Here is a 12,500-nt window from a genome sequence, read left to right on the forward strand (position 1 = left end):
TACGAGGCGCACGCGCTGGCCACCGCTACAGGGATGCCTCCAGCGGGACCAGGGGCCGGACCTGGACCAGGAAGCGGACCCATACCTGGACCTAAGGACTGTTACAGCCAGCAGGCATACCCTGGATACCCCCAGGGTAATGGAGGTGGTGTGAGTGGTGGTGTGAGTGGTGGAGGAGGTTCGACGCCTCATGATAAGAAGGCTTACAGTGGGGGAGCCAAGGACCTCCTCCCACTCCCCAGCATATGCAGGCGGGCGGCTACAGCAATCACATGGGCCCGGGGGGATACCCGACCCAGTATATGAGTGAGGGCCACCTCCAGCAGTCTAAGTGGGACGACCCAGCTCAGCTAGCTCAGTACGAGCAGGAGATGGTAGGCAGGATGGAGCCAGGTCCCCCTGGGTCCTCCCAGTATCTGGACCAGAACATGCTGGCTCACTCCCAGAGCCAGTGTCACCAGCCCCACCAGGCCTCTGCTCCGGTCTACACCAGCCCACACCACCAGCCCCATCCCGCAAACCCAGGCCAGTCCCCATTGATGTACCCCCAGAGCCACCTCCACTACCCCCAACACCCCCCGTCCCCCTCGCCATCCTCCTCCTCCTACATGGAGAAGTGCAGCCCAATGCCCCACTGTTACAAGGGATATAGTATGCCGCCCAGCTCCCAGTACACTAGGCAGATGGGCAGCCACAGTGGTCTGAAGCAGGGGGGATACCGCCCGCCACCCCAGAACAGTTACAGCTACCAACAGACTCCCTCCAGGGGTGGCTACGAGCCCCAGCCCCCACTACAAGGCATTCCCACTCCCCAGGAGACCCACCCCAAATACCAACACTTCAGCCAGCCCCAGCAGAACTACTGTCTGTCCGAGCTGTCCGTCAGATCCCCTGAGCAGTACTACCAGACATGTAGTCCCGCCTCCAGCCACTCCCCTGCACGCTCTGTAGGCCGCTCGCCCTCCTACAGCTCCACCCCTTCCCCTTTGATGACCAATCCAGAGAGCTTCCAGTACAGCCAGCCACCAATGACCCCAGGGGCGGCTTCTTCGTCCTCCTCTTCCTCAGCGGGTCTGCAGGACCAGGGCTTGCTGATGCCGCCACGCTCCCACCCGTCCTCGTCCCCCAACGTGGCCCACCCAACCCCGCAGCACAGCTACACACAGGGGGTTTCCATGAAGGAGCGCTTCTCTGAGAAGCTGCTTGCCAACCCCAGCCTGTGGAGCCTGAATGCCCTCACCTCTCAGGTGGAGAACATCTCCAACAATGTGCAGCAGCTGCTGCTCTCCGAGGCCATGGTCGCCAACAAGAAGGGGGCCAAGCGCAGCAGCATTGGGAGCAGTGGAGGCAGCTCCTCCAAGAAGGAAGAGGTTTACAAAGGAGTGCCAGGAGGTCCCGAGGGTCAGCACGGTGGGGGTCCCATGCAGGACCCCTACAGCACCAACCAGCACCAGCTCGTCCCCATGGAGATGCAGGAGGGGGGGTACTCCAGTAGTTCTGACGAGCAGCTGGAGAGGGGGTACTACTACTGCGGCCAGGGCAGGAGCCCAGCTCAGGCCCCCAACAACACACACTTGGGCCTGGACACGGCCTCATCCTGCTCCATGACCTCTCCGGATGACATGTCCACCCGGTCTGGTGACTCTGTGTCCGGCCTGCAGAGCGTGGCTTCCAGGGACAACATGACCCCTGACCCCAGGTCACAGGGGGGACACGAACTCCGACAAACCCCCATGAAGAGCGTGGGGGATGAGAGGTCCCCCGTGAGTGTGACGATTCCCAGCCCCATGAAGCAGGAGAGCCAGTCCCCTCCAGACATCCAACGTCTTGGCTTGCCACTGAAGGAAAACTTTGAGGAGTTGGCCTGGACAGAGAAAATAGCAGACTACGAGGATGATGGCGTGAAAAAGACCTCCGACAGCGAGAGTGACCGCAGAGGCAGCGATAATGTCACAGATACCTCTGAGAAGCGGGAGAAATGGCCAGAGGACGAGAAAGGCCCAGCGCTGTATAGCAAGATCAACAAAGCAGTGACCGAGGGAAAGAGCTACTGCTACGACGAGAACATGTACCACAAGATACAAAACAAATATGACCGAGGCAAAGGGGACTCGGCGGATAAGTCCCCAAGCCTCTCAGACTCCAGCCACAAGGGAGACCTGGGCCAGGAGATGAAATCGGAGGCCTTCAAATCCGAATCTCCCACTGACTCTGAGAGCTCAGTGAAGACATCCCCCTATATTTCCAGGGGTGACCTTGACCAAGATCAATATTTAACAGAGAAGGAAGACAGCTCGGAGAACACATCCCCTACCCCGCGGGGCGAGGCTTTGGACCAGAGGCTCTCCGCCTCAGAGAAGAGAGAGAGCAGAGAAGAAGAGGAGGAGGATGAGGAGGGGGAGGAGGAGAGAAACCAGAAGTCCATATCTTCTCCTCTGTCTGCTGAGGAGAGAGAGGGAGAAGAGAGTGAGAGCCTGCCATCAACTGAGAAGGACCTCAACAATAGAACGAGCCCACAGGAGGAGCCTTCTGGAGAACTGTGCAGCAGAACAGAAGGCCAGAGCCTGGCTGAGCCTCAGCCTTACAGTAACACAGAGTCTGCAGAGACAGAAAGCCAAGCAGCACAACCGGATGCAACAGCAGCAGCAGCAGAATCCCCAGAAAGTGGGTCAGCCATTTGTGACACTCCACCCCAGTCTCACTCAGCCATGATGGTTTTCTCAGCTCTCAGCGAGATAGCAACACCTCCAGCTCCGTCTCACACCAGGGACCATATTGATCACAGCGATTCCAACGTGCTGGAGCCTGACTCCCCTCAGCTGCCGGGGAAGTCCATACTGCACTCAGCGCCCTCCTGGGCCAACACCCCACCCTCGCCAAAGAAAGGTGATGAGGACATGGAGCCGGGCATCAGCTGCCCAAGCGCTGTGACCCCCTCAGCCAAGCCAGAACCCGTGGCCCCATCTGCACACCCGCAGGCTTTCGGCCGGAAGCACGGCCGAGGCAGGAGGAGACTGATGCACTCAGGTGTGGAATTCAGGAGACAGCTGAGTGTGGAGAGAGGGGGGGAGAGTGCCCCCTCGCCACCGCAGAAACCCTGCATGCCCTCCAGCAAGAGTGCTCTGTTCTCCAATCAGCTAGACATGGCCGCTCACCAGGACATAATCACAACGAGCGAGACACCCAAACTGCTTGTTGAGGGCTCCCGCTCCAGAATGTGCACTCGCTCATTCAACGCCCAGGACACTCCTCCTAAGGATCCCCAGCCCCCTGAAAGACGGAAACCAGGGCGGAAACCAGGTTCCAAACCAGGCCCAAAACCAGGCCCGAAGTCAGGGTTAAAACCAGGGCCTAAACCAGGACTAAAACCAGGGGCAAAACCAGGTTCAAAGCCAAGTCTAAAACCAGGACCAAAACCAGGTTTAAAACCCGATTCGAAGCCCAGCCCAAAAACAGTTCTAAAACCAGGGCCTAAAACGGGTCCAAAACCAGGACCAAAACCTGGTCCAAAACCAACTGAAGGAGCACCCCGTGGTCGTCCCAGGGGTACGGGCTCTAAGTCGAAGTTGGCAGAACAGGAAGGTCCCATTCAACCCATAACAGGGGGTCCAGGAAGAGGCCAGAAGAGCTTGAGCATCAACAGTCAGCAAGGTGATGGGAAACAGGAAGTGAAAGCTCCAGGCAAGGACGGAAAGAACATGGTCCTGAGATCCAGAAAGCCCCCCCAGGATAAGCTTCCAAAGGAAAAAGAGAAGGCGCAATCTGAGGGAATCCTGACTCAAACCCTGACAGGTATAACAAAGCCCAATGCAGTGTTACAAAATGAGGAACATATGAGCATAGAGCCAGCCATCCCTGTCTTTCCTAACCAGACAGACACAAGTATAACAGACACCAGTGTAACAGACTCCAGTAAACCAGACACCAGTGTAACAGACACCAGTAAACCAGACACCAGTGTAACAGACACCAGTAAACCAGACACCAGTGTAACAGACACCAGTGTAACAGACGTCAGTGTAACAGACACCAGTGTAACAGACGTCAGTGTAACAGACACCAGTAAACCAGACACCAGTGTAACAGACACCAGTGTAAAAGACACCAGTGTAACAGACACCAGTGTAAAAGACACCAGTGTAACAGACACCAGAGTAACAGACCCCAGTAAAACCAACACCAGTATAACAGACACCAGTAAACCAGACACCAGTGTAACAGACACCAGTAAACCAGACACCAGTAAAACCGACACCAGTGTAACAGACACCATTGCAACAGACACCAGCATAAAAGACAACAGTGTAACAGATACCAGTGTAACAGACAACAGTGTAACAGACATTAGTATACCTGTCGCTCCACCTGAGAAACCTAAAGAACCGGCTGTAGCTGTACCTCTTGAAACTGCACCTGTACCTCCACTCAAAAGAAAACCCAGTCCTCTGCCTCTAGAGCCTCCGGTGAAGAAAAAGAGAGGTCCAAAACCAAAACCAAAACCACAACAGCCCCAGCCTGAAACTCCCCATTCTGACCAGGCCAACCAGCCTCCATTAGTCAAACCCAAGGAGATGGGTGTCCGAGGGCCCAAGAGAAGGCTAAAGAGAGGCAGACACATCAAGGCCTCTCTGATCACTGTGCTGACCAAAGATAACCCTCCTCCCACGATGGCTGACAGTGATGTGGTTAGTGAAATGCCCAGTGTCCCTTCTCAGTGTCCCACTAAAACCAAGTACCTCCCCCCGCGCAAAGGCAGGGGTCTGAAATACGAGGCCATGGTTCAGAAAATAAACTCGGGCACCGGTTCGAAGAAACACCCGCCAACACCACAGCCCGAGAGCACAGAGGCGACAGTAGATGAGGTGACGTCAAAGCCTGTGTCGCTGCCCGTCTCGGAGGAGAGCGAGGCCCCAGTGGCAGCGGTGAGCGCCCCTGATGTGTCACGGGAGGAGTTAGCAAGGGACGCGGGGAGCTCCACGGGGGCCCAGAACACAGAACAGGAGAGAAGGGTGCAGCAGAACACCGGGGAGGGGGTGCAGCCGGAGCCACTCCCATCAGGGGTGCCAGACGCTGCAGCGGCGAGCGGCGCCAACAAACCCACCAGGACCAAGAGGAGGAAATGGGCCATGGTAGAGAGCACGGACGCCACGGTGGTCGCCATGGAGACGGGGAGCCTGATCATCAACACGCCGCGGCTGGCCAAGCAGAGGGCCATCAAGAACAACCACGAGATGCACCTGAAACAGAGGAGGAGGAAGAGGAAAGGAGGACAGCCTTCAGAGGGGCCTGTGGCTGACGAGGAGGTAGAGACAACAACAGCAGAACAGCAGACAGAGACACCCACTGACACAGCGTTAACAACAACGCCCGCTCTACCAGCCGGCCCAGGTGAGATCACAGACAGGCCGCAGGTGATCGCCACAGAAATGATCCAGCCGCCTCCCTCCAAACGAGGGAGGAAGCCCTCTTCATCCCCTTCCAAAAAGAGAGGGAGAGCACCAGGTGAACAGCAGAGCAGCAAACCTCTGAGGGTTCACAAAAAACCTGGTCCTAAAAAGGGAATCAAAGACGCCATGGAGGTGATTGAAGCGGTGGTAAAGGCTGCAGGGAGGGAGGCCAGACTCAAGAAGAAGAAATGGAAAAAGGAAAGCCCTGCAGTGTCAGAGGAAAAGCAGCCAGAGCCCTCTCTCAAACAGGTACTGAGTAAGACTCCTAAAAGCAGAATCAAACACTCCTTCTGTCCATATGTGCGTATGGACAGCTCCAGAGACTTCACCTCTCTCTGTACCATCGTCAACAGGCGCGATGAAGAGCTGAAGATGGTGCTTCAGAAGCCCCGGAAAAAGAGCCCGGACAAAATTAAAAACCCAGTCACAGTTGCCAAGGCGATACCCAGCTCCTCAGCTATGCTCCAGGGGCCCTTGGTTAACAAAACGTTAATTGACAGGTGTCTAACGTGTTGCCTGTGTGGAAAGCCAGCAAATTACCGTGAGCTGGGGGATTTGTGTGGGCCCTACTTCCCAGAGGATAGCATCCCCCGCAAAATCCTGTCAGCAAGACATATAGAAACCCAGAGGGAAAACCGAGAGAAAATAAGCTCCAACAGTAGCATCAGGGAACCAAGCAGCAGCACCCCAACAAGCGAAGGAGACCCCGGCTTCAAAAAGGAAGTTAGTAAAAAGGTGGATATGGAGACAGTCACAAAGGAGGGCAGTAGTAGTAGTGGTGGGAGTCATCATCATCAGCCCCACCCCCACCATTGGCGCCCCAGGAGGGCAGAGAGGGCACCAGCGGAGGGCGGAAGCACGCACCGGCCCACCCTACGGGATCGGTTCAGGAGGATGCAGAAGCTCCAGGGGGAGAGGAGGGCTGCGGAGGCCACAGCTGGTGGTCAGGAAGGGGGCAATGGAGGGGGAGGCCTCCTTCAGAGACTGCAGGGGGAGGCTGAGGCTAAGGAACACTGGGCCCATGAGAACTGTGCTATCTGGACCAATGGGATCATCATGGTGGCCGGGAGGCTGTACGGCCTGAAAGAGGCTGTTCACACCTCTACAGAAACGGTGAGACCTTCTTTCTCTATGCTGATTTCTCTCTCTTTCTTTTTCTTTCTCTCTCTCTCTCTCTCTCTTTCCACCTCTCTCTCTCTCTTTTTCTTTCTCTCTCTCTCTCTCTCTCTCTCTCTCTCTCTCCACCTTCCACCTCTCTCTCTCTCTCTCTCTCTCTTTCCACCTCTCTCTCTCTCTCTCTCTCTTCCACCTCTCTCTCTCTCTCTTTCCACCTCTCTCTCTCTTTTTTTCTTTTTCTCTCTCTCTCTCTCTCTTTCCACCTCTCTCTCTCTCTTTCCATCTCTCTCTCTCTCTTTCCACTCTCTCTCTCTCTCTTTCCTCTCTCTCTCTCTCTTTCCACCTCTCTCTCTCTCTCTTTTTCCACCTCTCTCTCTCTCTCTTTCCACCTCTCTCTCTCTCTTTCTCTCTCTTTCCACCTCTCTCTCTCTCTTTCCACCTCTCTCGCTCTCTCTCTTTCCACCTCTCTCTCTCTCTTTCCACCTCTCTCTCTCTCTCTTTCCACTCTCTCTCTCTCTCTCTTTCCACCTCTCTCTCTCTCTCTCTCTCCTCCTCTCTCTCTCTCTCTCTTTCCACCTCTCTCTCTCTCTCTCTTTCCACCTCTCTCTCTCTCTCTCTCTTTCCACCTCTCTCTCTCTCTTTCTCTCTCTCTCTCTCTTTCCACCTCTCTCTCTCTCTCTTTCCACTCTCTCTCTCTCTCTTTCCACCTCTCTCTCTCTCTCTTTCCACCTCTCTCTCTCTCTCTTTCCACTCTTTCTCTCTCTCTCTCTCTCTTTCCACCTCTCTCTCTCTCTTTCTCTCTCTCTCTCTCTTTCCACTCTCTCTCTCTCTCTTTCCACCTCTCTCTCTCTCTCTCCACCTCTTTCCACCTCTCTCTCTCTCTTTCCACCTCTCTCTCTCTCTCTTTCCACCTCTCTCTCTCTCTCTTTCCACCTCTCTCTCTCTCTCTTTCCACCTCTCTCTTTCTCTCTCTCTCTCTTTCCACCTCTCTCTCTCTCTTTCCTTTCCTCTCTCTCTCTCTCTCTTTCCACCTCTCTCTCTCTCTCTCTTTTCCTCTCTCTCTCTCTCTCTTTCCACCTCTCTCTCTCTCTTTCCACTCTCTCTCTCTTTCCACCTCTCTCTCTCTCTCTCTTTCCACCTCTCTCTCTCTCTTTCCACCTCTCTCTCTCTCTCTTTCCACCTCTCTCTCTCTCTTTCCACCTCTCTCTCTCTCTCTCTTTCCACCTCTCTCTCTCTCTCTCTTTCCACTTCTCTCTCTCCGGTTGATACTGATACTGCATCTTACCAATGGAGAGTCAATATTTCAAGTGCTGTATTTCACATACAGTAAACTGTACATGATTGTGATCTATAATTCTAACCTCCCACAGTTAGAAATGAATGGGTTTTTTACATTACTATGAAATTAAATAATAAAAAATAGATCACAAATAAGAAAAACATTTGCCTTGTTCAAATCTATTTTGTAGGGAACTGTGCATGTTGGTCACAGTGAAGTATTGGACACAGTGACATATTGGACACAGTGACATATTGGCCACAGTGACGTATTGGACACAGTGACATATTGTCCACAGTGACATATTGGACACAGTGACATGTTGGACACCTTTACATATTGGACACAGTGACATATTGGACACAGTGACATATTGGACACAGTGACATATTGGACACAGTGACATGTTGACATATTGGACACAGTGACATATTGGACACAGTGACGTATTGGACACCTTTACATATTGGACACAGTGACATATTGGACACAGTGACATATTGGACAGAGTGACATATTGGACACAGAGTGACGTATTGGACACAGTGATATTGGACACAGTGACATATTGGACACAGTGACATATTGGACAGAGTGACATATTGGACACAGTGACGTATTGGACACAGTGACATATTGTTGGCAACATCAAGTAGATGCTTTATTATTAACTGGAGACTGTCTGACTGTCTGTCTGCCTGTCTGCCTGCCTGCCTGTCTGCCCGTCTGTATGGCTCTCTGTCTGGCTGGCTGTCCCTCTGTCCGTCTTTCTCTCTGTCTGTCTGGTCTCCAGAGCTGTTCCAAGTGCCAGAGAGTGGGCGCGTCCATCAGCTGCTGCTGGAAAGGCTGCCCTCACAAATACCACTACATCTGCGCCAAGGAGATAGGTAAGAGCCCTCAGAGAGAGAGAGAGAGAGAGAGGAGAGAGGAGGAGAGGGATGGAGAGAGGAGGAGGAGATAGGTAAGAGCCCTCAGAGAGAGAGAGAGAGAGGAGAGAGGAGGAGAGGGATGGAGAGAGGAGTAGATAGGTAAGAGCCCTCAGAGAGAGAGAGAGAGAGAGAGAGAGAGAGAGGAGGAGAGGGATGGATAAAGCAGGCAAGAAGGAGTGGGAGGAGTAGGAGGGAAGGGTGAAGGGGAGGGGAGTAAGAGGGAAGGATGAAGGGGGAGGGGGAGTGGGGGAGTAGGAGGGAAGGGTGAAGGGGGAGGGGAGTAAGAGGGAAGGGTGAAGGGGAGGGGGAGTAGGAGGGGAAGGGTGAAGGGGAGGGGAGTAAGAGGGAAGGGTGAAGGGGAGGGGAGTAAGAGGGAAGGGTGAAGGGGAGGGGGAAGGGAAGGGTGGATGTAAGCGTGTGTGGAAGGGTGTGTGTGGGGAATGTGGGTGGTGTGTGTGTGTGTGTGTGTGTGTGTGTGTGTGTGTGTGTGTGTGTGTGTGTGTGTGTTCATTTGTGTATAAGCATATGCTGTATGTAGGTATGGCCTCCCCTCACATTACATCATGCCATCAGTAGGTACAGTGGGGATTAGAACTCCTCACAGAGGCAGCACTGAGAGGAACTGAAGGACCAGTTTAATCCTGCAGAGTACACCATGGCTGCAACCTACCTCATCCTATCATTCTCTCCTTCTTCTCTCTCTCTCCTTCCATCTCTCCCTCCTTCCTTCTCTCTCTCCCTCTCTATATCTCTCTCTGCTTCCTTCCTTCTCTCTCTCTCTCCCTCTCTCTCTCTCCTTCCTTCTCTCCCTACCTCTATCTCTCTCTTTCCTTCTCTCCCTCTCTGTCTCCTTCCTTCTCTCTCTTTCTCTCTCTCTCAGGCTGCATGTTCCAAGACGACAACTTTTCACTGAAATGTCCGAAACACAAGGTAAGCAAATAAACAGAATCCGTCTGTACACATGCAAAAAGGTAGAAACAAATAGTAGAAAAATCTATGTAACTATAGCAACAATCCATTGGATAGGGTATGTCCTGGGCAGAGAGCACTGGACTGAACCATCAGAGGGAGGTCAGAGGGAGGTCAGAGGGAGGTTAGAAGGAGGTCAGAGGGAGGTTAGAGGGAGGTCAGAGGGAGATCAGAGGGAGGTCAGAGGGAGGTCAGAGGGAGGTTAGAGGGAAGTTAGAGGGAAGTTAGAGGGAGGTCAGAGGGAAGTTAGAGGGAGGTTAGAGGGAGGTCAGAGGGAGGTCAGAGGGAGGTTAGAGGGAGGTCAGAGGGAAGTTAGAGGGAGGTCAGAGGGAGGTTAGAGGGAGGTTAGAGGGAGGTTAGAGGGAGGTTAGAGGGAGGTTAGAGGAAGGATAGAGGGAGGTTAGAGGGAGGTTAGAGGGACTAGTAGCATTGGTGGTAGTCGAACCATAGTGCAACATGGGGCTGATAGAAGGCCCAGAGGTCAAGGATCAAAGGTCAGGGAGTGAGGGGTCATATAGGGACTGAGGGAGGAACCAGTTAGCCCAGGGAGTTATGCTTCTTCAGGCTGTCTGAGCGCCTCACTCTGTCCTCCAGGGTATTTCTGTACCAGCTCCTGACAGACAGAGAGGGGGGAGAGATGGGGTGATTTTTATTCATTCTAAATTAAAATTGTAGTATTTATTTTTTATGAGTTTTTATTTTTTATGAGTTAAGGAATTAAAGAAGAAGGGCAGAGAAATAAAGAGAGGGGGAGAAGTAGAGAAATGTTGGAGACTGTCCTCCACCTGTCGGTTGAGCTGACCTGGGACAGAGGCATTCTGACCCTGACTTGGCTTCAGGATCCTGAGGGGGAGAGAGAGTGATGAGAAATATAGGAGAAAGTAAGAGATGTGAAGTATAGGAGACAGTCAGAGATATGAAGTATAGGAGACAGTCAGAGATATGAAGTATAGGAGACAGTAAGAAATGTAAAGTATAGGAGACAGTCAGAGAGGTGAAGTATAGTAAGAGACAGTAGGAGAAGAAATGAAGTAGGAGAAGTCAGAGATAGTATAAGAGACAGTAAGATCGTGAAGTATAGGAGACAGTAAGATATGTGAAGTATAGGAGACAGTCAGAGATGAAGGAGACAGTAAGATATGTATAGGAGACAGAAGTATAGGAGACAGTCAGACAGAAGATAAGAGACAGTAAGAGATGTGAAGTATAGGAGACAGTAAGAGATGTGAAGTATAGGAGACAGTCAGAGATGTGAAGTATATGAGACAGTAAGATATGTGAAGTATAGGAGGCAGTAAGAGATGTGAAGTATAGGAGACAGTAAGATATGTGAAGTATATGAGACAGTAAGATATGTGAAGTATAGGAGGCAGTAAGAGATGTGAAGTATAGGAGACAGTCAGAGAGGAGACAGTAAGAAGATATAGGAGACAGTCAGAGATGAGAATATGAGACAGTAAGAGATGTGAATAGGAGACATAGGAGGCAGTAAGATATGTGAAGTATATGAGACAGTAAGATATGTGAAGTATAGGAGGCAGTAAGAGATGTAGGAGAAGTAAGAGATGTGAAGTATAGGAGACAGTAAGATATGTGAAGTATAGGAGACAGTCAGAGATGAGAAGTATAGGAGACAGTAAAGAGATGTGAAGTATAGGAGACAGTAAGAGCCACTTATGTGCAGTCAGTAGGGGGCAGCACTGTTCTGTACCTGTTAGTGGGAGGGCTCTTTGGCTTCTTCTGTACTTTCCTGGCTTGTCCTGGAGACTCACCCACCCTGAGAGAACAGAACCATACACATCAGAATAATTATGCTTTTATCTCCGTAAACATTCCTATAATCCAAGACTCCCATCTCTTTATCCACTCTGGTTAGGAATTTCAAATATTGTGATATTACAATACATTCAATTTCAGTTTTTGACAGAGACAGACATACAGAGAATTACATATAGTGACAGTGACAGAGAATAAGACACACACTCATAAATGGACAGAGAGAGAGAGTCAGGCACAGACAGAGACAGAGGATTTGTGTAACCAAGGTCGTGTGTCTCTGCATCTCCCGTGGCAACAGCCTATCGGGCATCTCTGCCTGGCGCTGAGCACTATTGACTGGCCAGTCCACTAACACCACTGTTAACGCCACCTGAACAACGAACACTGATTGGTCTCACACAGCCTTCTGCAGGGCTGGAGGTCAGCCTGTCGATTCCCTCCCATCACTAAACACAGACTCTAATAGAGTGTTCAGCACCAAGCTGAAAGGCTAGCAGACATAGGATAGGAATCCAGCTCCAACTGGGTTGACAGAGTTCAGCTGAGTCTCATCCATGTCGGCACCCAATGTTCTAATCTACGACAAACACATTCTATGCAAAGGAACAAGAATGTTACTGTTGTGCAATGTATGTTGCCCATTAACATCCATATAGGGCCCTGGTCAAAAGAAGTGCTCTACTTAATAGTGTGCCATTTGGGATGAAGCCCTATGCACATTAAGATGTCATCCGCTACATTTGTTCATTTTAAATGACTGCACAGGGAGTCCTACGAATGACCTTGACAAAATGGCAAATCATCCTACACTTTATCCCACTAGCTACCTCTCACACTGCACCTCTCGGAAAACATTAGTCAGCCACGCTGTGCATTGTTATGACTGAAAGTGGGAGTGTGATCACATTAGCAGCCCACTCTTTCTGTTTTGGTTGGATTTCCAAGGTTGCAGTTTTCTTTATGGAGGCGCCATCTGGTGGC

General features: G+C 51.7%; 1 protein-coding gene across 1 annotated transcript in view; it reads left to right on the forward strand.

The window, feature by feature from the left end:
- LOC135564707 (retinoic acid-induced protein 1) overlaps window positions 1-12,500 on the forward strand; it is a 17,428-nt gene that overhangs the window by 147 nt on the left and 4,781 nt on the right. The window contains 4 exon segments of the mRNA XM_065010467.1: window positions 1-220; window positions 223-6,560; window positions 8,636-8,729; window positions 9,652-9,701. The exon segment at window positions 1-220 is cut by the window's left edge and continues 147 nt beyond it. Of these exon segments, the coding sequence (XP_064866539.1) occupies window positions 1-220; window positions 223-6,560; window positions 8,636-8,729; window positions 9,652-9,701 (6,702 nt within the window).

The sequence above is a fragment of the Oncorhynchus nerka genome, linkage group LG26 (genome assembly GCF_034236695.1).
Source record: "Oncorhynchus nerka isolate Pitt River linkage group LG26, Oner_Uvic_2.0, whole genome shotgun sequence".
In the NCBI taxonomy this organism is placed as follows: Eukaryota; Metazoa; Chordata; class Actinopteri; order Salmoniformes; family Salmonidae; genus Oncorhynchus; species Oncorhynchus nerka.